The following is a 26910-nucleotide window of genomic DNA, read 5'->3' as shown; positions in this document are numbered from 1 at the left end:
CTGTCCAGAACTACACGATCATAAAATATGGAGCAGCCAATGTTAGTGATACTGAAAATGTCTTTTTCTAGCTTGGAGAATTAACCCGCACAACCCCTCAACAACTGGCTCAGATGCTCATTTTTTTTCCCCCTTTATTTAGATATTAATGAGTGCTTATTGGATCCTGATCTCTGTCCAAATGGAAGGTGTGAGAATCTGCACGGAACGTACAAATGTTTCTGTGACCCTGGATATGAAGTAGATTCAACTGGGAAAAACTGCATCGGTATGAAACGTCCCATTTTTCTCTTTGGAATCTGATGCTGGGTTTTATCCTCTTTCACTTTTTTTCCCAATGTTCCAGCAGATCCACTAACTGCTCTTCTGATATTTCTGGATGTTTCTGCTGGATTCCTGTTCTAATTTCAGTGCTTTGTAATGCTCATAAAATCCTCCACTGTGGGGCTGTAAGGGACTGTTTCTGTCATTGACTCAAATCACTGGCAACCAGGCAATAAATACCCTGTTCAGTCAAGTCCACTGGACATGCACTCACATTGTGCCAATGTTTCTCAAAATCAAAAGAAGCCAGATCCTGCAATTGCAGTGCACCAGAGGGAAGATCTACGATCCCCAGTGTGCTAGGTTGCCTCCAAGAGCAGGGGATTTAAGTAAAATTCCTACTGATCATAGGAAGATAAGCATCCCATGTGCCACAGAAGGCTTACATGGTTTATCCCAACTCTGACTTTGGGGAAAATTCCTTTCAACTTTCAGACAGGGCTATTGGTTTAACTGTGTTAAGTGTACTGGCCAGATACAGGAAAGCTTATTGTCACTGGAAGCACCAGCACAATCTGATGGTGTGGTGTCTCCAGTTAGGGCTGGTTTCCTATGTTGTACAAGTGGAAAATATCTAAAGCCAAATTTTTTTATCAGAAAAGTTGAAATAAGTTTTTTGCACTCCTTAGAAGTGACCAATGGAAGCACTGTGGCACGGGATAAAAAGAATTCAAATATGCAACAATTCATTCTCTTCTCACACTATTTGGGATGTAAAAAACCACCATCAAATGCTTGACTAACTGTTTGTTGTTTGTTTGTTTGTTTGTTTTTTTAACTCCTGTTATAAATTTTAATTCTGGCAATTCTCTTGTTCCATTACATGGTCCCATCAAAAGCCCATAACTTACAACCCTTTAGATTCCTTTCTTCCACTCTTGCATTGTTCCAGACCTCCTTTGCATGACTGATTAGAAATTTTTTATGGTTTCCTGTTAGAATTTATTTGTGACCATTTTATTACCAGCTGATGTTGTACTAATATTATTCTTTGACTTAGCACCATGTCAGCACTTCTCCCCAAAGTATTTATAAAGAATCATTGTATCCTTTTCTCAAAGTCTGTTGGCTAAGCTATCCAAATCCACACTTCCAGTCTTTTCATAAAAGCAGAGGCTGCAGTCTTCTCTTGAAGATCTGACCAGTGTACAGTGTTCTGATGAAGTCTGACCAGTGGCTTGTATAGTTGTGCCAGAAATTCTCCATTGCCCCTAGGAATATCCTGCCTAAACTGATTCTAGAGTGCATTAGTCTTTTCTGAAATACATGGTGTACTCTGGGATCAAAGTCAGCCTCTAATTGAGAGTTACATCCAGAGTTTTCTCACTAGCCTTCAACTGATGAGTTCTGGTTTCTAGCATGTTATTGTTACTGGTCCCTAATTGCAAAGTTTTGAACGTTGGTGATTATATTCCGTCTTATTTTTCTCATTCATGTTGTCAGGATTAATTTAGCCTTGCCTGATTCTCTGTATTGGCAATAACTTCCAGCTTAGTGTTGTCCACAGTTTTTGATTCCATTCATTTTTTATTTCTAGATTACAATGACTATTTTATAGGACTTATCCCAAGACTGATCCCTGAAAGGCATTTCTAACATCCTCTCTTCATCGTGATTACTCTCTTTATTCCTATATCTTACTGTAATCTCTGCTTTCCAGCTCTGGAACCATCTTAAAATTCTTAAATTCCTTCCTGTTATCTCCAGCTGACATAATAATTTTATTTGGGTTCTGTATTCTCTACTTAAACCTAAATAGGTTAAGTCATCTGTGTTATCCCAGTCTAAACTATCCACTATCTTAGATCAACCCTTTTTTTAATTTTTTGTCTATCTCTAGATAAAAATCACACTGTAATTCATCCCATTTTCCCATTTGTTTCTTTGGCTTTAATTATCCATGTCCCATTTCAGTGTCTGCCTGTAGCTGATGGCATCCCTTCTCTTTTCCCCATCCATCTGTGAGTTTTCCAGATGCTCCCCAGCCCACCCTGTTGTAGCCTCCATCCATGCTCTATGACAGCTGTTTCCCATTCTTCCATAATGTTCCACCTGGCCCTCTCTCAATTTTTCTGAACTCCTGTGAAGCTTCCCACATGGTCTGTTTTACTCTGCAAGTCTCCCTTCTTTTCCTAGCCCTTTTGCTGTTCCCAGCTGCTGCGCTGACCCTCTGAGGCTTCCCAGCTTCTCTCAACACTTTCTGAGGCCTCTCTGACTTAGCCAATTGTTCCCGTCTGCTCTTGGGGTCTCTCTTGGTTTTCACCTGCCATTCGTGGCCCATTGCCACCTTCTTGCAACTTCTCTCGGATGACCACAGTTCTTCCAAAGATTTCCTAAGGGTACTTGAAATGTAGCACTATTTGAATTTTTCACCTCTGAAGCAAGTGTATACTTACATTAGCCTTTTTAAAGATAACATCTAAGACAGTTCAAAGCCAGTTTGGAAAAAATGGTGTTTTAAAGACCACGATGATCAGTAAACTTTTCCAAACCAGTACTCTCCTTATTTCTGTCATGACTCGGGAGGCTGCTCTGCAGGGACTCAGAGACTCCCAACGTTAGTCCACAATATAGGAAGAAAATGTGATTCCCAACTGTGTTTTGAACTGTGATGTGACTGTCACATATTATGAATATGTGAGGAAAGGAAGTACAAGGTCTTGTCCAAACCTGTTGTCTACTAAAAGAATCATTTAGTATGCATATTCCACAGACACCACACCCCCTCCCAGCCCTGTTTGTCTCCTCTGAAATGTGGCTGTTGGGAGGGAAATGCTGTCCTGACTTCTATTTTAGTAATGTTTTATTTCTTAAAAAGTTCTTTATTTTCATTGTAGACATTGATGAATGTGCACTGAACATGCTGCTTTGTGACAATGGGCAATGCAGAAACACCCCAGGAAGTTTCACCTGCACCTGTCCAAAAGGATTTGTATACACTCCTGATCTAAAGACATGTGAAGGTAATTGGTAACACTCCATTTCATCCTGGCTGTATTCATTTGGATTGTTCTCAGCTTGTGCCAGAAACACTTTGAGCCTTGATGAGGATATAATGTGTAAAACTGAAAAAAACGATTCTAAATAAATTCTATGGGGAAGGAGGAGAATGAGGAGCGACAATGCCAAAATGAAACCATTAGAGAACTTCATGGAATTGCCTGTACTATGTCTGTCCTAATTTGCTCCTTATTTGCTACTACCAGTGAGCCCACACTCTGCCAAGGGTGAGAAAAATTTGAGAAGAATCAAGCTTTACAAATCTGGTATGTGAAAAAGAGCGCCAAGCAGCTCCTAGTTGGAACCCTTTTAGAGTCACAGACAGGATGTGTGTCAGATCATTGTAGCAGCACAGTCCATCACCACAAAGCTGGATATCACTAAACAATGAAATGCTTCTTCCAAGTTCAATGTTTTAATGGTCTAACATGTTAGTGTGTCTTTAGGACACCTGCATGGTTAGTCTATTGTGAAGAGTTTTGTAATAGAGAAGTGGAGTATCAGGAAGAGTGGTTATGAGGAAGGCTTCTTCCCTTCTTCCCTGAACTGCAAAGAGCCATATGTATTTTTGTTAATTATTTCTGGCACTAATGGCAGTGTATTTCTCTTTTAGATATTGATGAGTGTGAATCCAACCCCTGCGTTAATGGAGTGTGCAAAAACACACCAGGCTCTTTTGCTTGTGAATGTTCTCCTGAGAGTACTTTGGATCCAACCAGAACCATCTGCATAGGTATTTATTCTTCTGAAAATTTTATGTTTACTGGTTAAAAGTGTCCAGTGACATGTGAACATTGTACACCAAGTTTAGAATATACTTTAAAATAACTTTTGATAAATTTAGTGGAAAACATTACAGAAATGGTGTTAAGAAAGTGTTTTTCACCATTACTATGGGTACATAAAATGCACTTGGGAGTGTGGTGTGCTTTCTTGTCAAATTTGAAAGAGGTGAAAAATTTTTGTAACTGACACAGAAATGCTAAGACTGCTTCTTCAGGTCTATGCTCACCTGCTTCGTTTCTCCTGTAAGATGGGTGAACATGTTCTCATTGGGATCTGCTCTCTGGAAAGACCAGTTTTCTTCTATCTGAGATGGAGCATAACAAGTCATGCACAGTCCAGACCAGTACAGGAGCATCCACAGACAGTGCTGTGATTCAGATACTCTGTGGACTCATAATTTCTTCCCTTACCTCTTCTGGAGGGACAGTAATTTATAGCTCTTGTCTAGTCAATGAGGAAAACTGTAGAACTACAACTGTGTGATCCTCAGCTACCTCCAACCACTCCCTGTATGGGAAGATCGGAGATCCAGACTAGGGGATCTAATAGATTAATGGAAGATCTACCAAGGTTTCATATCTACTCTGTTCTTCTGCATATGCCTCTGAGTCAGAATAAAGACAATGACTCAAATCTTGAATGGTATCGACATATTCCCTGATAAGGACAAAAAACATAAACTAGGATTTGCAAGAGCTCTGTGCTGGGATGATTTCAGGCTATAGTCCAGCATAAAGAAGGATAAATCAAGTGATTTTAAAATAAATTTAGATTTAATGTGGTAAATGAAAATGAAAGGATGATTCTTTTTCATGGTTAAATTCACACGTGTTTATAAATATAGTAATGGATAATGCTAAAGAATCTGCATGACAATACATTGTTTTTTTCCCAAACAGAAACTGTTAAGGGTACCTGTTGGCAGAACATAGTGAATGGAAGGTGTGAAATAAATATCAATGGAGCAACTCTGAAGTCCCAGTGCTGTTCCTCACTAGGTGCTGCTTGGGGAAGCCCATGTACACCATGTGAACGAGGTAATGCTCTTCATTTTCCTCAGGAACCTAGGACTTTCCTTCTTCTGAGGCTGGTCCAGGTTATTGTTGGACAATAGAAGTTGGGCACAGCCTAGACAAATAACTTTACTTGTTCTGTTATCAAGCACCTTATTCAGTCTGAAAAAGAGAAGTTTTATTATTTGAGAGGTAGCGTGTAGCTATAGGAGATTCTAACTCTGCATTTTACAGTAAATATTTTACAAGCTTAAACACTGAAGGGAAGGGACCACACCTACAGTCTGTGACTTGCAGCATTACTTTAGCATGGTTTGTCATAATTAGTGATCTAGAATTCCTAATGATGTAGCAATAGATACATTTTCCCCAGAGTTCCAAGAAAATGTTTGCAACAAATGGATCTTTGGTGTGGTAAGGGAGGGAGGAGAGGGAGTAGCCCTTGTTATTATACTCTGTAGATTTAACTGGTGACCTACAGAATCACAGAGTTTATCAAGAAATGGCTTGAGGTCGCTTCATATTCATTTGATAATTTGACTGAACTGTGGGATGGGCTGGGAACCCAGGGATGAGCTGATGAATGCAGAAATGTGTGTGGGTTGTTATTTCTGTGTCCTGAAAGCTGCCAGTTTGCTCAAAACTTTGGTTAAATTCATTCTGTGTATCTTAGCAGAATTCATCCTCATTCATCCATGGTAAATGGGGCTGTAATGTGCTGTGATCAAGTGAAATGAATTAATTGGTTTGAATGAAGCAGGAATCATAACCACTTTTGGGTTAGTCAGCTGAGACACATGGGAAGCAAAAGAGGATAATGGCTGACACTCTGTGTAGTTTATGTAGTTGCCCCATCTTATCTCTTTATTATTTCAGAAAATACTGGGATACTGTCTAAGCACTCAGACTTCTCATAGCAATAAACTAGATAATGTTTCACATGGTCAGTTTTGCACAATAAGTTAATGGCCAGTTTTGGACTGTAATGTTCTGAAAGTTCTCATTTGTTTGTTTTACAGACCCAATATGTCAAAAGGGATATTCGAGAATAAGAGGAACATTGTGTGAAGGTATTTATTGTTGCCCTAACATAAATCAGAGCTTGAATGAAAAAATGCCTGTGTTTTGATTTAAGTGGTTAATTTAGCATAGAGGAACACTATGCCAAATTCTTACCTCGTGTGGTTCAATTGACTTCATTAGAGTTATGTCAGGGATGAATTTGGTTTCAGTTTGTTTAACATTCCTACATACTCATAGTTTATCTCAAAATACACACTTGCAAATATAATGTCTACCAGTATAAGGAAATAGTTTTCTCTCTTCAAATACTGTTAACTGAATAACTTGTTTGGGCAAAGTATGCATCTTATATATACTATAAAACATGGCATTAATAATACAGTGGTATGAGAAGCCATTACTATGCTTTAGAAAAAGAATGTTTAAAGGCTATATTTCACATTGAAGTTTTTTTGGTTAAAGAAAAGGTTAAAAATTTTTTAAATGTGTAGCTTTTTACTTGGTATGAGATGACTCTATACTATTCTGTGAGAATTGAAGGTCCCACCCTATTCATTTTCATTTGAATTGATTTGAACCCCTGGAAAAGTACTGCATATTTACATAATATGCAGAAGCACAGAGAGTCTCAAACTGCTGTGGGTCATCCTGACTGACAACATCTGACATGACACTGCAGTTAAAATATTTTTTAAAAATTACTCCCATATGTAGCTTCCATAAAGAAACATTGTTTTTTTCCTTAACAAAAAAATAAAAAAACAGAGGAACACCCTCACACATACTCTTTGCTTTCCAAATGATGACTGAATACCTTGGCACGTCTGTGCTGCAGACCCACTGTACATAACTTATCTGACCTCAGCAACACTTTCTGGAGTGTGTAAGTGAAAGAAAAGAAAAAAAAAAAAGTGACCCCACCTATTTCTCTTCACAAGGAAAGTCTTAGAACATTTTCAACACTGCGAGGATGGAAAGTTTTCCAAGATGTAGACATAACTGTTTTCAGCATTTCCTTTACCAGCACTTTGGATTACATCTATTACATGCTTTAGTCTTTCTCATTTCAACGGGACCTGGATAGTCCCAGGTTTTTCAGAGTAGTTTCCCTTGCTTGTAACATTACTGAAGCCTTATTTGGTTTTCAACCAATGTAAGCATTTTTCAAGACAGGGAAAGGTCTCTAGGAAATTTTACTGGCAAGTGAGAGACAGGACAAGGGAGTAAGTTTAGTTCCCAAAAGGTGATACTCAGTTCTCCCATATGCAGCCTGTGTAAAATGAGTAATAGGCCTTGTGCAAGGAAATAAGCAAACTAAATTGGCAGCGTTCCTCTCGTTTACTGGTGAGCCCTGGAGTTGTCAGCTGCAATATTGCTCACAGCCCGTGAACAGTGTTGCAGTGGTTTCTAGTAATCCACTGGCTTTACTTTGTACCTTCCAGTCAATTTATAATATCTATCCAAGGGCAGAAGGCACTGATTTCCCCCCCCCCCCATATTTATCCTCTATGCTGCTCCATGTGATTTGAGAGCTGCAGAGTCTGTTTGCACCAGGAGTTTTGTCTGGCCAGCCCAACCTGCCCACTTCTTGATTACTCTGTATGTGAGTGTTCATCTACAGATTGTCAGTCATTCTTTCTCATTTCTTGTTCTTGTCCTCTCCTGTCTTAAAAATGTCATGCTTCATCTTGGGTCATTTTTAATGTTGGAGGCTTTTTCCTAGAAGGCAGTTGTGAAGCATATGCTTTTCACAAAGGACACAGATGGGATGACCCCACACTTGGATTAGCAAACATTTATTTATGCTCAGGCCAAGCTAACGCATTTAATCAAATTATCCTTACCCCCAAAGTGCTAAATTTGCCTCTTAAATATAGAATACAGTCTTAATGAAGTTAAAATCTGTGTGCAGTCATAAAGAGATTATTTTAATATATGTAAAGTTGCTTGTTGTGGACAAGGTCATAAGGCCAGATTTCAAATGATGTTTTAGTTTCCAGACATGCAGAGGTGTGTCTGATAAGACAGAAAAATGAAAAATAAATAAAAATATAGAAAACCTTAAAAATCTTTAAAAATACAGCATAGTTTAATCTAACCGAAATAATACATAAGGTATTATGCACTTACCTTTGTTTTTCTTTGCCCATTTGCTTCAAAAATCTGGCCCGCAGTGAGTATGAAAATGGATATGCTTTTTAATCACCCTCCTTTTTCTGTTACTTTTGAGTTTGATTTCATTATGTTTAGAAATGGCAAATAGCAACATGCATTATTTCTGCTTGTCAGCAGTTTTCTGTAATTAATTGGTTCTGGCTGACTTGTATAGGAAATTGTAAATTTTTGAATTTTGTCAGACAATGTAAACTGCTTTGGTTTTGTATTTTATCCTAAAAAACATTAAAATGTCAATATTTTTTTCTAATCTGTTCGTATTTAGCCTGCTAGTGATTACACTTACTTTTTCTTTTTGGAAATAGATGTAAATGAATGTGAGGTGTTTCCTGGAGTTTGTACAAATGGGCAGTGTGTCAATACCTTGGGATCATTTGTTTGCCAGTGCCCCAATGGAATGACTTTAGATGCTTCTGGACGGACTTGTCTTGGTAGGTATTAATTCCATGTACAGGCCTGCAAATCCATGTGGTGAGCGATGGTTGTACTGCATGTTTTCTTAAAAGTAAAGAAAATTATCTTTCCCCATTTTTCAAATGGAATTAGTCAGGGACATGAACTTAGTTTAACTGGGATAGGAACAGATTCCAATGGTAATAGCTAAAGCCCATCACCATCTGCTAGCTGGTGAACAGTGTTGATTTAGTTCCAGAATGTTCATCTGACAAATCCCTACAGATTATCTGTGCTCTTAGCACTCTTCATCTGCAGCCCCATTGAAACCAAGGCTGGAAGAGTGAAGGACACACCATTGTGGGCTGGGACTTGGGTGTGTGAGGAGGGATGTGATGTTCCTCACCACACCGTACACCTTAATGGAGGGTGCACCAGAATATCCAAGTTTTGTGTGCTGTCCACCCAAAGCACACTTGTTCATTCATGACAGTAAATGTCCAAGATTTCTCTCTGAGTAAGGCATAGCTTGTAGTAGTTAAAAGGACTTACATAAGTACAGTAAGCTGGAATGCTTAAAATCCTTTTCTAATTTCCTTCAAGTATTGAGCACCATCTTTCACACTGGTGCTTTAAACTTACTTCAACTCCTTATTTCTGAGTTTAACATTAATATTTTGCTACCAGAAATTCTGCAGCGAGCTTGGTACACTCCTCTGCGTCCACAAAAACGTGGAGCAAACTGTCTTGTGAAGGGATTCTGGGAAAAAAAAAAATATTCCTCTGCAGTGAACTAAATTTTCTCTTTCTTTCTCAACATGTTGTTCCATTGCCCAACAGACATTCGCTTGGAGAGCTGCTACCTGCGGCACGAGGACGAGCAGTGCAGTGCCCAGATCCCGGGCCGGCACCGCATGGACGCCTGCTGCTGCTCCGTGGGGGCGGCCTGGGGCTACGAGTGCGAGGAGTGTCCTCTGAAGGGATCTCCCGAGTTCGATGCTCTGTGTCCCAGGGGCCCCGGGTTCTCCACGAAGATAGAGATAAGCGGGAAGCCTTTCTCCAAAGGTACGTGCTCTGTCTGCGGTTCATTGCCGGCAAACCCTGCTGGCTCTCTGTTTTACTCTTCCCTCAGACAACTCCTCTGGGTTTGAAAATTTCAGTGATAGTCAGGTACTTCATTCACCTTAAGGCACATTTGAAAATCTGATTAGATTTCATGGAAATTAAGGCCAGAAAAAACCACAAGAGAGTTTAATACCATTTAATACCAATAATTTAATGCAGAATATAATACTGCAGCCTCAAAACACAGGATTTGTGTCTCTACTAGAGAGGTTAAATTGTGCCTGACTTTGCCTCCTGTCACTTCATAGTACCAGAACTGGAACAAACTGGGCAGTCAGCTTTGGATGTGTTGAAAGAGCAATCCTTACCTATGAAAGGTGCAATAACTTTCATTCTAATGTGGAACAAGCAAGGAATGGTGAATAATTTTGGGAATTTCTTGTGAAGCTACTTGGAGAAGTAGAGGAAATAGTTTCCAGGGTGATAGCTCAAATCAGGAGAACTTGATTTACTGTAAATCAAGTCATGGCAACAAGTTATGACTCTTGTTGGTAAACTTCCAGCGTTGCATGGGAATCACACAGTGACACCCTTGTATCCTGTGTTGAAACCATCTTTCCAGGGTTACCACTGGGGTTAAACTGGACAATGTCAGAACCACAAACGGATATGAACATGCTTATAAAGAAAACCAGTTACCCAAAAACTAAACATTACAAAGTCTGAAAAGAGGGAAAAATATATATGAATGACAATTGCTGTTGTTAGTTTCAGCCTTGGTTTTATAAACAGTTACTAAGCCATTAATTATCCATAAAGAAAAGTGACATGTGCTTTTATTTAGGCTCATTATGTTTTCTGTGACTCATGGAAGTCACATTTTTTTTCTCAGAAATCATAAGACAGAGTAGTTCTTTGGAAGCTCCCTTTGCCTTAATCCTCTGTCCACTGAAGTCTTGCTTAGCTGCAGATCAGATCCTGCAGGACAAAGGGGAGACTAATACCATTTTATGGCAGAAAGTGTTCTTGGAAATTCTAGTGTGGAGTGTCTACACTGTTGCCTGGGGGGAGGTTGGTACCAGTTTATGTAGTGTGGTCTAATTTTCCCAAAAGGAGAGGTCACTGTCATGAGGAAGGATGAGCTCTGATGTCAGCATTGCTCTTTTTTGCACTGTTTTTGTATGAAGTGATAACATCATATATCCATACTATTTCATTTTCAGACATCAACGAATGTAAAATGTTCCCCAGCCTTTGTACCCATGGAAAATGCAGAAATACCATTGGCAGTTTTAAGTGTAGATGTGACAGTGGATTTGCCCTGGATTCTGAAGAGAGGAACTGCACAGGTAAACTGCAGGGATCTATCTCTCATAACTTTGAATTGAAAAGGAAAAACTGAACTCCTTTGACAATCCCGTGAACGTGTTTTGTGTTACAGATATCGATGAATGCCGCATCTCTCCTGATCTCTGTGGCCAAGGCATCTGTGTCAATACTCCTGGAGACTTTGAGTGTGAATGTTTTGAAGGTTATGAAAGTGGATTTATGATGATGAAAAACTGCATGGGTATGTTTTTATAGACCTCAGATGTGCAATAGTATTGCTATGTACTAGTATACTATGCATGGTTTATTTTGTTTTTGTTGTTTTTTTTTTTAAAGTTTGATTATGCCTGGATTTAGGTCTCTCTTATTTTGTCTCTCTTATTAAAGCTAAATATGAATTTGCTGCTTTGGCAAGTTGCCAAAGCATATATAAGCAAGGGACAGGATTTTAGGATGCTAAATTTATTCCCACGGTCCATTTTGCTAAGTGGGACACCACCCTGAACTTTGAAGTTAGATTAAAATTTAGAAGGAACCTTTTTGAATTTATTTTATTTTATTTTATTTTTTCGGACTGCACTGTGGGGTGAGGGGTGACTGACTGTAGGAAAGGCGTCAGAGTCCATCGAGGCAGATGATGCTGTGGTGGGTCCCAGCTGTGGTGAGGGATGGGCAGTGTTGACCCTGCAGTGACGAGCCTCCCCTTCTCCCCACAGACATCGACGAGTGCCAGCGCAACCCCCTTCTCTGCCGAGGCGGCACCTGCATCAACACAGAGGGAAGTTTTCGGTGCGATTGTCCTCCAGGCCATCAGATATCACCAAATATCTCTGCATGTGTAGGTGAGACGTGCAGGCAAAATCAATATTGTGCGCAGCATTTTGTACGGCTCTTGTGCTGTGCATTTACAGAGTTTGCTTTAGTGCCATTTTCCTTCAGGTCTGAAAGGTGTTCCTCTTCCTCTTTTCCAACAGACATTAATGAGTGTGACCTGAGCACCAACCTGTGTCGAAATGGCCGCTGTGTCAACCTGATTGGAAAGTACCAGTGTGCTTGCAACCCTGGGTATCAGTCCACACCTGACAAGTTATACTGTATTGGTAAGGACAAAATCTACATGGGAAGATAAAGCACACAGAATTATTTCACTTTAGTAGTTACGTAAAGGCCTTTTGAACAGTTATTCAAGTCTGTCAGAATAGTATGCAAAACCCCCAAAATGTGCACCTCCATTATTGTGGCAGCGCTACAGTTAGCTGTGTGGGAGATTATTTTCTCTAGTAAATCAATCATGATGCATAAAATTGCATACTATTTTAAATGGCCTCAGACTTCAGACTTTGATCATTAAGCGAGAATAACTTGTTAGATTAGTTCTATACTTTATTAAAAATTGTTATTAAAAATCATCATTCCTGACAGACCACGAAGTAGAATCACGTGGTTCCATTGTGTACGTACATTTTTCCGTGCCATGGAAATACATGGAAAATCCATTGGCTTTAATTCTGCCTAGTAATTTTTTACTTACAAAAACTTTATTGCTCTAATGATACTGTGGTAACTCGGCAGTGGTATTTCTATATATAGAAAGAGAATGATTTGTAGATGCAGTCAGATATCATCCCTAGTTTGCATCCCATCCATCCCGGTGCCTATCTTTGTAAACACTTGAATGTTCAAGTAGGGTGCAAATGCCGAGTGTAGATTCTGGACTGATGCTGTTCTGGAAAGCTGACTCAGAGTGTGTTCTTGAAGTAAAAGGTATGGTGGGGTTTTAACTGTAATTTTCTCCTTTTCAGATATCGATGAGTGCAGTATAATGAACGGTGGCTGTGAGAACTTTTGTACTAACTCGGAGGGCAGCTATGAATGTAGCTGTAAACAAGGCTTTGCCCTCATGCCAGACCACAGGACATGCACTGGTAAGGGAGATTTTGGGAACTTTTCTGCTGGGAGGGTTTATTTCAATAGTTTAAAAATGGACCTTCTTTTTAAGATTAAAGCCATTGTAACAAATACACTGTTAAAAAAAGAAAATACATGGAAAGTGAAGTTCTTTTGCTAAAGTAAACATCTCTGAAGTATCAGAATTGGATAACTGCAGACTGAATTGCTTTGAAGGGAATTGATTCTTCATCACTTCAGAAAGTTGACTTTGAATTTCATAACAAAAAGCTGTAATTTTTTCAGTAGGAGATAAATTTTCTCCCTTAAGGTATTATTTTAGATCGAAATCCAAAATAGTTGAACACCATGAAAAAAATTATCAAGAACAGAAGCCAAAATACTCGTGTATGTGTATTGTATGGTTATATTGGAGAGAGAACAGACAGAAAAGCTAGAAAAGAAGCTGATTACCCTGTTCTGTGGTTGTGTGGTGTCTGCTCTTAAGCAAGCAAGAAAATTCCTGTTTTTATTTCTTTGTTTAGTCAAATGCAAGTATCCTGCATTACTTCAGAACTTACTGACTTTTACAGAAACTGAAATGTGAATAGTATGAATCTTTCTTATGGAACAGCTCTTTTACACTCTTAACAGGGCTGGTGAGAAAATTTTCAGAGCTCTCTTATGGCTGGGCTTTCTCCTTTGGGAGTCTGGAAGTCATAATCCCAGGAAGTGAATTGTACTTGGTGATTTCCACATAGGTTACTGGAAAGATGAATCTACCCTACTTTTCTTTTACTTCTTGCTTCACAGCCACTGGCCCTCTGAGGCATGGGAATATTTGCCAGCTGTTTGCCAATTCCATCCAAGAGTTCCTTGAAGAGCATGAGAATTATAACAGGGTTAATCCCTTGGAATAGAATTGCCTTTATAGTTGAACAAATAGAGAGTTTTCTATACTGAATTAATAGAGAGAGCTCACATTTAGAATCTGTAAATATTTATAGGCCTCGGACCAGGGTCTCAATTACCCTGAGGTCACTCACTACCATTCCAGAAGATAAAAGAGCCTTTAAGCAGAGTAAAATGTAGTTTCCCCACACATTGTAGCTTGCATTGTCAGAAAGATGTCAAGTAGCCAACCTTCAGCAAGCATCAAAATTCAACTAGGAAAAGGGCAGATTTGATTGAACCTGAAATTAATTATTTCAAAACTTAAAATATTTAGATTAGAAGTAGTTTGCTTTAGCTCAAGTTTCTAGAAAAGGCAAGCTTTGGTGTTTGGGGCACTTTTTCAATGCAAAAATAAAACTAGTTGATCAAAATTGTGCCTCAGCCAAAATCTCAACCCAAGTGACAGGATTAGAGTGACATGAGACAGAAGGGAGGAGGGGGGAGCTGAGGTCTCTGAGCCACTTTTCATCTTCTTGGCTTGGCTGGGAACTAAGTGACCCAAGTGTACACTTGGACAGTCTTAGGGGTCTGCTGGCTAGAGGCAGTTCTGTGCTGTAACACATCTCTGAATTCAAGACCAGAGCAGATAATTTAGAGCACCTTCCTTCATACTGAACTAAAAACTTCATAATAGAAAACTTATTACCTTTCCCTTCTCAAAGTTAAAACAGAAGAATGCTGTGGGGAGGGGTGGATTCTATGTGGTTTTGCCCACACATTAACTTGACCATAAACATGTTAGTAGAAGGTTTGTAGATCTTACCTTAGCTGTGAATTTTTACATATTTATATCAAGCCTTGACTCTGAAAAATAGAATTTCATTCACAGGCCAGCCAGTGATAGCTATTAGCTCTTAATTTTCATAGTCTCCTCTGATGAAGACTTGAGTGCAATAGCCACACATAAAAAGGTTTGAATAGCAGAAACACCAAACACCTTTGGATGTCAAGACAAATGTAAGAAAACATTCAGAGATGTGAGGGATCACCTTCACTTCCCTTTTAGTATCTAAAATGCTGCTGCCTTCTCTTGAAAAGATGTTTTTTACATATGTAAACATCTGGTGAATATTCACAATCTTCATGCTGAAATTTTGCCTCTGCCCAAAGGCACCCCACTGAGTGAAAAATAAGAATGAAAATATTTGTGGCATTTTCTTCTCATCTGGTTTTGCTGTGTTAGATGTTTGTGCTTGGTACAAGATGCAGTAGAACTGTGACCTGCGTATGTGAAACACCTCTTTTACATTTTCAGTTTTCTCTCTGTGTGAACATGTCTTTTATCTTTAACATCACACAAAGCTGGAAGCCATCACAGAATATATTTCTTGATAATTGAGCTGGTAAGAATGCTGTGCAGTTCAGTAGTAGGTCAGGTTTGAATTGGTGAGGTTATGCATAAATAATCAGCTCAATTAGGAAAAACAACAGGTTCTTTGTCAGCTGATTTTCCCCCAACTGTGAAATCAGTACAATGACAGGTTAGTAAATAAAGTTCTTTATTTCTGTCATCATTATGCCCACTTCTAGAGCTTAATTTTGCATGTTAATTCAAATTCCATTCCAAATTAACATTTTCAGGCTAATGTCCATGCCAGTATTATTTGCTTGTTAAGATAAACAGTGACTGGTCAACCTTCTTCCTTGCAGAAGTTGTGTATCCACACAAGCACTGACTGCTAGAAATACAGCAGAATAATGAACATAATATTTTAGATTAAAGTGAGTTCATTTTCTGCAGCTGCATAATTACTGCAATCCACAATAGACTGCTCTGATAATGAGTTACACCCTTTCTCTTGGAGAGGATTCCTGAATCTTGTCCTTTTTGTGCTGATTTTTTTCCCATGGTATCACTAGGCAGAGTTTCTGATTTTTGCTCTTTCTAGTCTATATTGGTGCTGACACAGGGAGATTCTAGAGATTTTTACAAGGAACACTAACATAACCCCAGGGGCTCTGAAAGCTTCCAGAACTTAGCATGGCTGCATTAATATAATAAAGTATCTGCTTCTGCCACTTAGCCCCAAGAAATGATGGCCAATTTCATGTACTGAGAAAACAACTTACATCCTAGAGGATGTAACTATATGGCCTGGCAAGTCAGCTGAGATGCTAAAAAAGACCATAAAAATCTCAGTGAAATAATGTATATACTGTAATTATTCCCATCATAAGTTCAACTCTGTGTTTCCAGTTTGTCATCATCCTTGAGACCTGTAGAGATATTGTGCATGCATGAGAGCTTTTTTAAGCTCTGTAAAGTCTGATATTTTTTTGTCACTGAATTTGACTTCCATTGACTTCAACAATGATGGGTTGTATCCAAGAATCCCTAATTATTTGTGGCCATGTGGTGTGACAAAGGTTCTGTTGGGGTTCTTTTCTCTGAAAGAAAGGTTAGTTCCTTTGCCGCTGGAGTCAGAGGGGAATATTTTGCCACCAACTTTAGCTGGAGATGAGGAGCTTACTCACAGGGACAATTTTGCAATGTACCACTCAGTTACTGCAAGGATTCAATCTTCATCATATATATCAGAGCGTTAAAATGCTTCCTTGCCATGATGGTGGTTAATGGCTTTGTATAAAGGTAACATATTTTAATCTGATTTTCCCCTGTAGATATTGATGAGTGTGAAGACAATCCTAACATCTGTGATGGAGGCCAGTGTACAAACATCCCAGGAGAGTACAGGTGTCTTTGCTATGATGGGTTCATGGCATCTGAAGACATGAAGACTTGCATAGGTAAGTGGAAGTAAATATATTCCAATTTGCATCAAATGTGGAAAAATTATTTATTAAGGCACTCTTTCCAAATAGACAATGATACTTAAAAGTATTGCTCTTATCTCCTAATTTTGGCCACCTGACCTTTTCACCTGAACACCTGACTCTTGCACAAATGCAGATGTAATCCCTGCAGATTGAGATGCACACAGGATGCTCTATAGCATTGCATCTCTGGGTCCTCTTCCAGTGAGGTTTTTGTGCAGCTCAGATAAATGAGTGCTTGCAGAAAGGAAGTGCTGGTGAATGATGCCGTGGAAAATTTCTAGCAAGAAGATCACCAGTGCTGTTTTAAACTTGTCCCTAAGACAAAACTATGTGCAAGTCTTGTACCTTGGAAGAATAAAGTCATGAAACAGGATGTCTCCAAAACCACACACATTTGAAGTAAAAATCTTGAGCGTCTTTGGGGAGAAACGTTTGACAAAACTAGACAATGTATTTGTGCATATATAAATGTACACACACACGTGTACCTAGAAATTATCCATAGTAATAGTCATTCTTTGAATAATGTACTGAATCTTAGTGTCTATTTTTAAGAAAAGTTGGAATTAAAGGTATGTTAATACAGATATGGTAATATAACATTGTTACCCCAGATCTCAAAATGGTATGCTAAGTAAGGAATAACTAACCTGAGCAGCTTTTTCTTTGCATTTGTAGACCCATTTTTTGTACCAAAGCTCATAACTCAAGAGATTCTGCCAAATACTTTCTAAGAATTTTATTAATAAATCTTAATTCATGGGTTTTTTTAGATGTTAACGAATGTGATCTGCATCCAAACATCTGTCTGAGTGGAACCTGTGAAAATACAAAAGGCTCATTTATCTGTCATTGTGATATGGGATATTCAGGCAAAAAAGGCACAACTGGCTGCACAGGTATGTTTTAAAGTTTAATTATTAATTTTTAGTGAAACTTGTGAATCTGCTTTTCTGGTGTTTAGAACCTCCTCTCACTGTGCTTCTTCTCACTTACTTGTGCTCTTTTTATACCTCTCATCCAAATTTGCTGAACTTGTGTTCTGCTAATCTTTAGTGGTACAGCCTGATGCTGCTTCTGCTGAAGTGAGGGACAGAATGTCCATTGGGAACATAACTGGGGGTATCACTGTGTTGTTGTTCATCTCAGAGAACAGCAAATGCCGTTATCTGTACCTTGACAAACTCCCGAGGACCTCAGTGTGTTTGGATTAGTTAACTGTACACTAGGTATGTGTCCAAAGTGTTACTTGGCAAACACAGATGCCTTGGAGTATGTACTAAAATATATTTTCAATTTTTGCAAAGTGGCGATGATACAGTTACACAACTACATTCTGTCAGCAAAATCAGAATCTGCTTTATTCTGTGTATTGCCAGCAAACAGAAATGAGATTCAGATATACAGGCTCTGAGGGCATGATACTAATAATCTGAGTGCTGGTGTCTCAAGCCAAGGTGTTGAGAGTCTCAGGCTCTGCCCAAATATGAATGCAAACATATGTTTAATATAATTTTTAATGTAGACTTAGGATAAACACATTTCTGGCAATGTTTTTGAGACACACTTCAATTCTTAATCTGCCCTTATTGTACAGAGCTAATAATATGCTTCTTTAAGTGCCCCAAATACATGAAGCTTTTTTTTTACAGCTCTCAGAGAAAAATCTGAGAGCTGGAGTTGTACTTTGCATATTGGACCATGGACGAATAGTTGTGCATTAGTAGCAGCTGCCTTTGACTTACATATGAACTGACCTGAATCCAAGAAATCCCTAATTGTACCCTGTAGACCAACATTTCAATGTTCTTTGTTTCTGTGCTAAATTACACGAAGATCTTCAGGACCGCAGACCTGAGAGCCCTCGCGCTGATGAGTTACACATGGCACAGACACCGCTCCCAGCAAGGAGCACTCAGGGAGGAATCAGCAACCAGTGGTAGGCAAAAGACAGAGAAAGGTCATGGAGGCAGGGGAGGAATCTGAGGTATGGCTTCTGGGGAAGTGCCTGGAAACAGCCACCATTTTGGCATGATGTGATGCAAGGTAGTGGCAACTGTCCCAAGAAGTGGGGTTTTTTTTGTTAACAGAGAGGTCAGGAAATCCTTCCCTCCTGGTTCCAGCCAAGCCCAGACGTCTGGATGGACACAGTCTGTCATGTGGGTTCTTCCCACCTCCTTGCATATCATTATCTTTCCCTGCTGCTTTTGTCTACATGCTGATGTTTCAGAAAGGATGTCACTAACTGGGAAAAACACCAGAACACTTTAATTTCAACATAGAAATACTATAGAGGGCTCAGTAACTTGAAAGAGCCCAGTGTTCTAAGATAAAAAGCTGAAGTATCAGTTATGCTGATACAGCTGAGATGGGACCATAGTCAAATCACCAAAATCTTTTGGATTTAAATAAGAAAACAGGAAGCAGAGCAGGAGGTTTCTAGGTTGGTTTCATAATGAAGAAACTGGTCCCACTCCAACTACATCATGCAGGTTCTCACACTGTGTTTTTTAAAATGTCTGATCTGCTGCTGGAGAACATTGAATTCCCCACTTCATGTTTGCACAGTATTTGAGCAGAGTTGAAGTTTGCAGGCTCAGGTACTGCAGACCATAGGAGTGTCCTTCAATACTTCTTCTGCAGGGACCTTACCAACAGCACCTTGACCCCAGGATTCAGTTCCTGTCTTAGACAGGTCAAAAGCATTCCCAGATTTTAGGAATTCCCATGGAAAAAAAAAAATTACAAAAACGTGTACAGCACTTTGAATGGGAGATTCTCTGTTTCATGAAAACGACTAAATAATGTCCTTTGGGCTTCATTACAGTTTTGTCTAAATATTTCAGCTCCCTTGTCATTACTGACTGTTTCCATTTTAACAAATAAACTTGTTTTTTCCCCCCCAATCATTTAACAGTTTTCAGAATCCACCCACTGACTTACATTCCCATCCCACACAGATGTTAGTTCTCCCCTCTCTATGATTCTCAATAAAAATGTGGACAGAATATAGTGACAAAAATACAGTTTTTAAACTATTGTGCAAAACTATATATTGTAGATGCAGGTTTCCAAGATCAAGTGCTACAAATGGTTTTATTTCCATTCTCAAGGCAGACTGTGATAATACTAACTCAGAGCAGTTCATTTTACATTTTTCTAGGCAGGCAATAGTGCAAAGCCACTGGAGAGAAGACTGCTACGCTTTCTCCTCTCCTGGTTCCAGATTGCCCAGCTTTATGACAAATATCTTGTCTGCACTTTTTCTGTCAATAAAGTATACGTGTATTTGTGCAGAAATGAAATCCTGGTTTGGCACTTGAGTTTGTATTTTGTGATTCATCACCACTCTGGAGTGCTGCCTGTAAATTTGCAATATTTCACTGTTGATGTAGAGCCTTAGATTTACTTGCTCTGATATTTTCACAGGGAAACAAATCCTTCTCTGCCTGTCTCCCATCCACCCTTGCAACCATGGCTGTGTGCACAGCCCCCCTGTTTGCCCCTGGTGGAGCGGGGCTGGCACGTGCTTAGAGCACAGTTTGTCTCTTCACAGACTCAGACTGAAGGACCTGAACTTGGCGGCAGAAGTTGCCCGACATGGTCATCAGATCAAAAATAAATGTGCTTTACCAGTCAGCTGGAGTTCTCCACAGCAGGCTCAGGGAGTTGGAAGGCTGAGATTAGGCTCTGACTCTGCGAGGGCCATGCAAGTGCCCTTTGGAGAAAGGGGCTACTAGAAAGTGTTCAGCTTGTTGTGGGGCGTGAGCTTGAGGAGTTTAGTCTTGAACATGACCTGCTGTCATCCAGTGATGATGACATTAGTGGATACAGGAGCAGTGAGTGTACACTGCATACTTGCAGGGCTGGCAGTAACTTGGTTCTAAGGAGGTCAGCTATCTGATTCAGTGAAAGGAAAAGGTGAGCCTGTTGGCACTCAGAAATAGATCCGTAGTATTTTGTGACTCCATGTGCTCTCCTCTCCATTATTAGTGGCTTCTGGCCATTAATAATATGTTGAGTTTCAGTCTTGATGGCACAAAAGAGCTCTGGTCTCAGGGAAGCACACATCTGCCCTTGTGAATCTGGGAGCTGGCTGTGTCAGGCCAAATACCAGAAGATAACAGTGCTGAGGTCTGCCCGCCAAGGGGGGTATTGCAGAAGGAGCACATTGGGAGTGGGCGTCTGTCCAGCAACAACACGCTGCTCCCCAGCATGCTGGTGATGTAAGGATGGATAGCAGGCAAGGGCTGAACCTCCCCATGTGAAACTCCAAGAGGTGCTTACTGTACAGTATGCTGAATAAAATCCAAGAGTGGTTCCAAAAGAGAAAACAATCAGAATAGGGAATTTTTCCGTATATTTTTTCTACTTGTATGAGCACCAAGTTGAAATTCACAGCCTTTTCCCTTTGAAAAGCCTTCCCTTTTCCTACCTGATTACATGGGCAGCAACCCAGGAGGAGGAAATGCCATGTGACTTCCACCAGACGACTGGCCCTTTGGGAATTGGACCCAGGCTCGAAATACCAGTGAAACGTCAGTGCGATAAAATGCACAGATACGCAGAGACTGCCAAAAAATGTAAAAGTCAGAAACTGCTTAAGGGATTTGCATAATTCCTGACAAACAGTACTGATTTATAGGAGGAGTCTGAATTAAATTCACAGTTTGCTGAGGATCCTTATAGACTCTTGAAGGCCCACGAAACCTAACAGAAAATGGTGCACAGAGTACCTAGAGGATTTCACGCCCAGCTATGACCATTTTCTTTAGTTAATGTTCACTCTCATCTGTTCAAATGCAAAGGAATTGCTTGCATGTTTCTAGGATGTAGGTGAGAATATGGTGACTTATCCCCATGCTCCTCTCTAGCTGACTTTAATGACCCACTTCCAGGCTGTGAAGGGATGTGCTGTGCAGATACTGGCTATCGATTGCTTTCCTTTGATTGCCACATTTACAAGCACAGTGCCAACATGGCAGGTAGATATGACATGTATTTTTGCTGCATATCAACAGCCCTAAAAATTTGTGCCACTATGATTAGTGGGAGAGGTGCTTCATTAATTGCCAAAGGCTTGAGAGAAAAAAATGTTTGTCCAAAGAAGAGAATTGAAGGAGCCAACAGAGTAGGGTGACTGACAGGTTTTTTTCCCCAGAGTGCTTGGGATTGTTATGATGTCAGACCTGCATATTATTTATCATGCGTATTCTCATCTGTTGTAGGCAGACAACTCCCTTAGTATTAATGGGAGTTGTGCAATTGCAAAGCTGAGAACATGTGTGCAGCAGGACTGGGGCACAGTGGGATTGGCTGAGGATGCAGTGTCAGTCTTGGATTGGAATGTCTTTATTTTCCTTGGCTTGTCACGGACTCATACTGGAGGCAGAAGGAGAAGGTTGATATAAATCAGTGACTCACTCCTTTACTCTTCAGTGAAAATCCCCATGAAGTCAGTGGGAATAGGCCATCATTGTGTGAAACCCTGACTTGAGTAGTGTCCTCCTGGGTGCTCTTTGGGTCATGATACCTTTACTCAGACCGAGTAATGCCTTTGTCTTCAAACAATCAAATGAAAATAGTTGGAGTATTTGAAGAGTGTAGTACTGTTTGTGCTGCCATACAGACAGAACAGGCTGGACTCATGCTCTTATTAAAGATATTTATATTGAGTTAATTTTTCCCCAGTAGAGCTCAAGTTCTCCTTTCTGTTTCATTCTATGAAGCCATAATTCAGTACTTATGGCAACATAAATCCATATTAAGCTCCAGTATAACCAGGCATAAATTCCATTGATTTCACTGCCCTGTTTACACAGTACTGTGTTTGGTCTGAGATCTCTTTTGCCTTGGAAATAATTGCAATGCAATAAATGTAGGCTTACAACTCAGCTGTGCAATGAAAGGAGAGAATAGGGATTATAGCAAAACAACATCTGAGTTAAATGCAGGTAGCTTTGAAAAGAAGTAAAATTTGGCATGAAGCCAGTGATGGTATTTTATATGCCTCAATCAGCTTTCATTTCAGTATCTGAAAACCTTTCCATGCATCATGGAAATAAGCCTTGCAATGTCCCAATAAAGGTAGATAGTACTAGAAAATACATTTTGCATTCCACATTTGATCTTTACCCAGACAAAAAGCATTGAAATCTATTAAAAACTTTTCCTGGAAAAAAGCTGAGAAGGATTTCAGGATTTTGTTCAAAGCAAGTGGAATGGCATTTCAGTGGCTGATCTCTGAGAAAGTTGATCCCATTATAAATACTTGGATATAGATTTGTACTTGTAACTTTCATCCCACAGAAGATTCCAAGATTTTAGTGTGTGTGTCAAAGAGCTGATGGGGGAATGAGTGTCCACTGTGAGAGCAGCAGTGTCACGGTGCTGCTCTGCCACTGGGAGATGTTAATGGGGGCTCTCTGGTGCAAAGTGTCAGTGGGTCAGTGCAAGGTGGGATGGAGTCCACAGTCACTTTATGGAGAGTGGAAAACTTGGCTTAGGTTGCCTTAAATTTGAGTCTGAGCATGACTTCATTGCGGTGTAGCTGTTGCATGCAAGTTTCTGTTTGTGTTCACTGGTGGTTTAAAAAAATTCTTGGCAGAAACCTCTCTACTGATGATGGTTTTTTGTGGTGTTTTGTTGTGCTCTGCAGGGTATAAGGAAACTTGTGATTGTATGTTTCAAAGCATCAAATAATCAAATGCAGTGCAGGCTTAATGTTAGCAGTGGTTTAACAGTTTAGGTTTTAAACTCATGTAAAGGTTGAACTATAGAGTAGTTTGCCTCAGCTTTTCTGTGTCAGTGTATACTGTAGCTGACCTCTTGAAATTCCTTCTACTCTTTCCTTTCAGACCAAGCCAATATGAGTTGATTTTTTTTCTGACCACCCTTAAGATTTTTGACAGACGCTAGTTTCCTGTTTAGGGTGATGTTATCTTCATATGAGTTTTTGCACATGCTAAAGGCAGATCTGCTCTGACCCTTTTTTTAAGGTTGCATACAAAAGGCAAATCTTCTCTGACCCCTTTTTTTAAGGTTTAAAAAAGTCAGTATCCATTTGCATGTTTTCAGGCTTGTTGGTGCAGTCAACATTCATTAATGGTAGATTCCAGCTGCCACATTTAGATCTATATCTAGACATCAGCATTCAGATTATGGGAATGTTCATGTCTGGGGTTTTGATTCAAAGCAATGCCTCATTTAGAAAGAGACTCAGAAAAGTAAGATTAGATGAAATTCCACTTATGCAGACTTTAAACAAACTCCAAAAAACCAAAAGCCAACCAACCAATGCCAAAAAACAAACAAACAAAAAAACCACACACACAAAAAAAAGGCCCAAAATCCCAACAACAAAAACCCCCAAGCAAATGCAAAACCCACCAAACAAAAAAAACCTCCAAACCAACAGTGGGTTTGGGTATTTTCTGGCCTTCTGGGTAATTAATTTTAGGATGATGGACGGATGTTATCTGCTTCTTGAAGTCATGTGTTGCCTTTGTGAAAAGGCAAAAATATGTGTACAGGGCATAGAGAAAAGGACACAGGCTTTTGTCTAGAGAAGTGTGGGCAGAAAAACCTAAGAAAGAGTTACGAAGGAAATTTTTTGAATCATACCTGGACACTTTTTCCAATAGCTCCACAATCTTGCCCTCTTTAAAGAGCTAATTGTTATCAGGCAAAATGGTAGGGAGACTCAAATCTCTGATTTCGGGGCTGAGAACCCCAATGGTTGTTTGATAGCTGATGCCTTTTCTTAATCTTGAGAGGGGTCAGAGCTGGGGTTTTGTCTGTGGAATCATGCAGTGTTTGTGAGCTTGTTCTCTTTCCATCAGCTATTTTACAGAATGAGATGATTTGGCTTACTGCAACATCAAAGGCACCTGGGAGGGCTCAAATATTGATATAAATTTTAAGTGGTTTGATAAGAACTCCAGATAATTTACATCCTGCATGGAAGTAAAGCACAGTTAGAGCTCAGTTACAGAAAACACCATAAAATCCGTAGCTCAGATGTGCAAGAAAATTCCTGCCAGTTTTGTTGTAGTTACCAGTAATAATTTCTAAAAACTTTGCCTTTGAGTTTATACATTCTCTGAGTACCTATATGGGGCATTAATAATGTTTTGTGAGAAGGAAGAACGGAGTTCAGTTTGGGTTTTGCAGTCTGTACATTATGATATTGCCAGAGAATGACCAAGAATGAAAATAGCTAAGTACTGAAATAAAATGTGCTGGCCTGAATGTGTGTGTTGAGGATTGGATGACTTGGTGTCTCCAAGGATGCTGACTTTTTTCCACTGTGTTAGGTTTCCTGAGTTCCTAGTAAACACAGCCTTCCACACAGCGTCTGGAAAAGCAGAACCTGCTTCATGAGCTTCCTGGGATTATCCTGGGAGGAGTTTGTGAGTGGTGCCTAGCTGGTGTTCATCAGCATCCATGCAGATACAATGGATGCTCTGGGAATGCTGCATTCCAGGAGACACTGGGCATTAGAGTTCCCTCTGAGACTTTTTAGCAAACCATGCAATGTAGAGCCACCAATGTAGTTCCTCTCTGCAGGCTTCAGGATGGACAGATTGGAAAAACTGTCTTCTGAGTTACTGTTTTCCTCCTTGAGCGTAAAAGTTACCAGGCTTTGGAGTGAATTGCAGAAGTACTGCTTTATATGCCCATCAGAAGAAGAGGTAGTGGGGCAGCACATCTGAAATGTGCCACATGCTTCTTTGCTTTTCTTGACTTTTCTTTGTTGTGATTTTATTTCTCTTCTGCTTCATTTTTAAATGTCATGTTGTAATGAAATGCAGGCTTGCTTTCATGTTCACATTGACTTTCTTGAGAAGTTCCAGTGTCACTTATCTGGATATGAGAAAGTGTGATCCACGAGCCTCTCAAACATCTCTGTGCTTTTGCAGATATCAATGAGTGTGAAATTGGAGCCCATAACTGCGACAGGCACGCCATATGTACAAACACAGCAGGAAGTTTCAAATGTAGCTGCAGCCCTGGATGGATTGGAAATGGTATTAAGTGCACAGGTGAGGCTCATATGCATTTGTATTTATTCATAAGGCCAGACCACAGTGGGGTTCTAACAATTCTGAAAGCAAATACCACACCTATAAATTGGGAAGAAAAGTGGTTATCAAACTTGTTAGGTCGATTTTACATGATCTGTTAGAGGACAAATTCTCCACTATGGTAACGGTGAAATCAGCATTATCTCATATTTGGCTTGTGAAATGGTGAGAACACAGCGAATTCTGTGGTTCTGTGACCATGCAGAGAGATGCTGTGTGCTTTGAGGGCAACTGAGGGAGGCAGCGAGAAGTCTCCTGGTGCTCCCTGGAAAAACAAGGTACAGGTCTTAGTATTGAGTGCCCTGCAGCTTCTTCGTTCACAGTTACCTTATCAGACTTTCTGATGTGCTACAAATAAACTGTTCCCCTCTTTTTCAGTCAGATGACCTCACATATTTGTGGGTTTTGTTATGGAAGATTATTTAAAGTAGAGCTTCTGTGTGCCATACACTATTTGAAGTTTGTGTTCATTGTGTGTTCTTTTAACTAATGTTTTTTCTTTTCTTTTTTTTTTTTCCCCCTTTTTTATTATTTTAAAGATCTGGATGAGTGCTCCAACGGGACCCACATGTGCAGCCCACATGCTGACTGCAAGAATACAATGGGCTCTTACCGCTGCCTGTGTAAAGAAGGTTATACTGGGGATGGCTTCACTTGTACAGGTAAACTTTCCTAGGAAAGCATCAGATGACCTCCAGTGGTCCCTTGCAGCCTGAGTTAGCCTGTGATCCAATACACAAAATAGCTTTTGAACATTTGAAATTACGCACTAATATGTCATCATCCGTTGTCTTCTCCTTCACCTATTTTGCCACAACTTGAAAGAAATACAGTATATTATACCTAGTCTAAATCAGTCACTTTTTTCACTTGATAAAAATGCAGTTTTTCACTGAGCTTTCCTTTTTATTTGGGGAGTGAGTGGCAAAATTATTAAAACAATGCTTGAACATATTATTTGGCTAGTTAGTAATCCAGTCCATTGGCCCCTCACCTTAATGCTTCAATAATAGGGCATATGCATTGAAACTACTTCATAAAATTGCCTAAGAATATCTGTTCTTTCCCTAAGTGAGTGTGTGCTGTCTGTCTTCTTT

At 39.7% G+C, this 26910-nt stretch overlaps 1 protein-coding gene across 4 annotated transcripts in view; it reads left to right on the top strand.

Annotated features, from left to right (window-relative positions):
* The window catches only part of FBN1 (fibrillin 1), a 147328-nt gene that overhangs the window by 85291 nt on the left and 35127 nt on the right, over window positions 1-26910 (top strand). For all 4 annotated transcript variants that reach the window (XM_050309429.1, XM_050309432.1, XM_050309430.1 and 1 more), the window contains exons 18-33: window positions 143-268; window positions 3162-3287; window positions 3938-4057; window positions 5010-5147; window positions 6143-6193; window positions 8627-8752; window positions 9555-9779; window positions 11003-11128; window positions 11221-11349; window positions 11825-11950; window positions 12083-12208; window positions 12911-13033; window positions 16572-16697; window positions 17501-17626; window positions 25649-25771; window positions 26353-26475. In XM_050309429.1, coding sequence (XP_050165386.1) covers window positions 143-268; window positions 3162-3287; window positions 3938-4057; window positions 5010-5147; window positions 6143-6193; window positions 8627-8752; window positions 9555-9779; window positions 11003-11128; window positions 11221-11349; window positions 11825-11950; window positions 12083-12208; window positions 12911-13033; window positions 16572-16697; window positions 17501-17626; window positions 25649-25771; window positions 26353-26475 — 2040 coding nt within the window. The remainder of the gene's footprint in view (window positions 1-142; window positions 269-3161; window positions 3288-3937; window positions 4058-5009; window positions 5148-6142; window positions 6194-8626; window positions 8753-9554; window positions 9780-11002; window positions 11129-11220; window positions 11350-11824; window positions 11951-12082; window positions 12209-12910; window positions 13034-16571; window positions 16698-17500; window positions 17627-25648; window positions 25772-26352; window positions 26476-26910) is intronic.

The sequence above is a fragment of the Myiozetetes cayanensis genome, unplaced genomic scaffold (genome assembly GCF_022539395.1).
Source record: "Myiozetetes cayanensis isolate MyiCay16 unplaced genomic scaffold, myiCay2020 scf14, whole genome shotgun sequence".
Lineage (NCBI taxonomy): Eukaryota > Metazoa > Chordata > Aves > Passeriformes > Tyrannidae > Myiozetetes > Myiozetetes cayanensis.
Note: the sequence above shows the minus strand (reverse complement) of the source record. Positions and strands in the feature narration are given on the sequence as shown.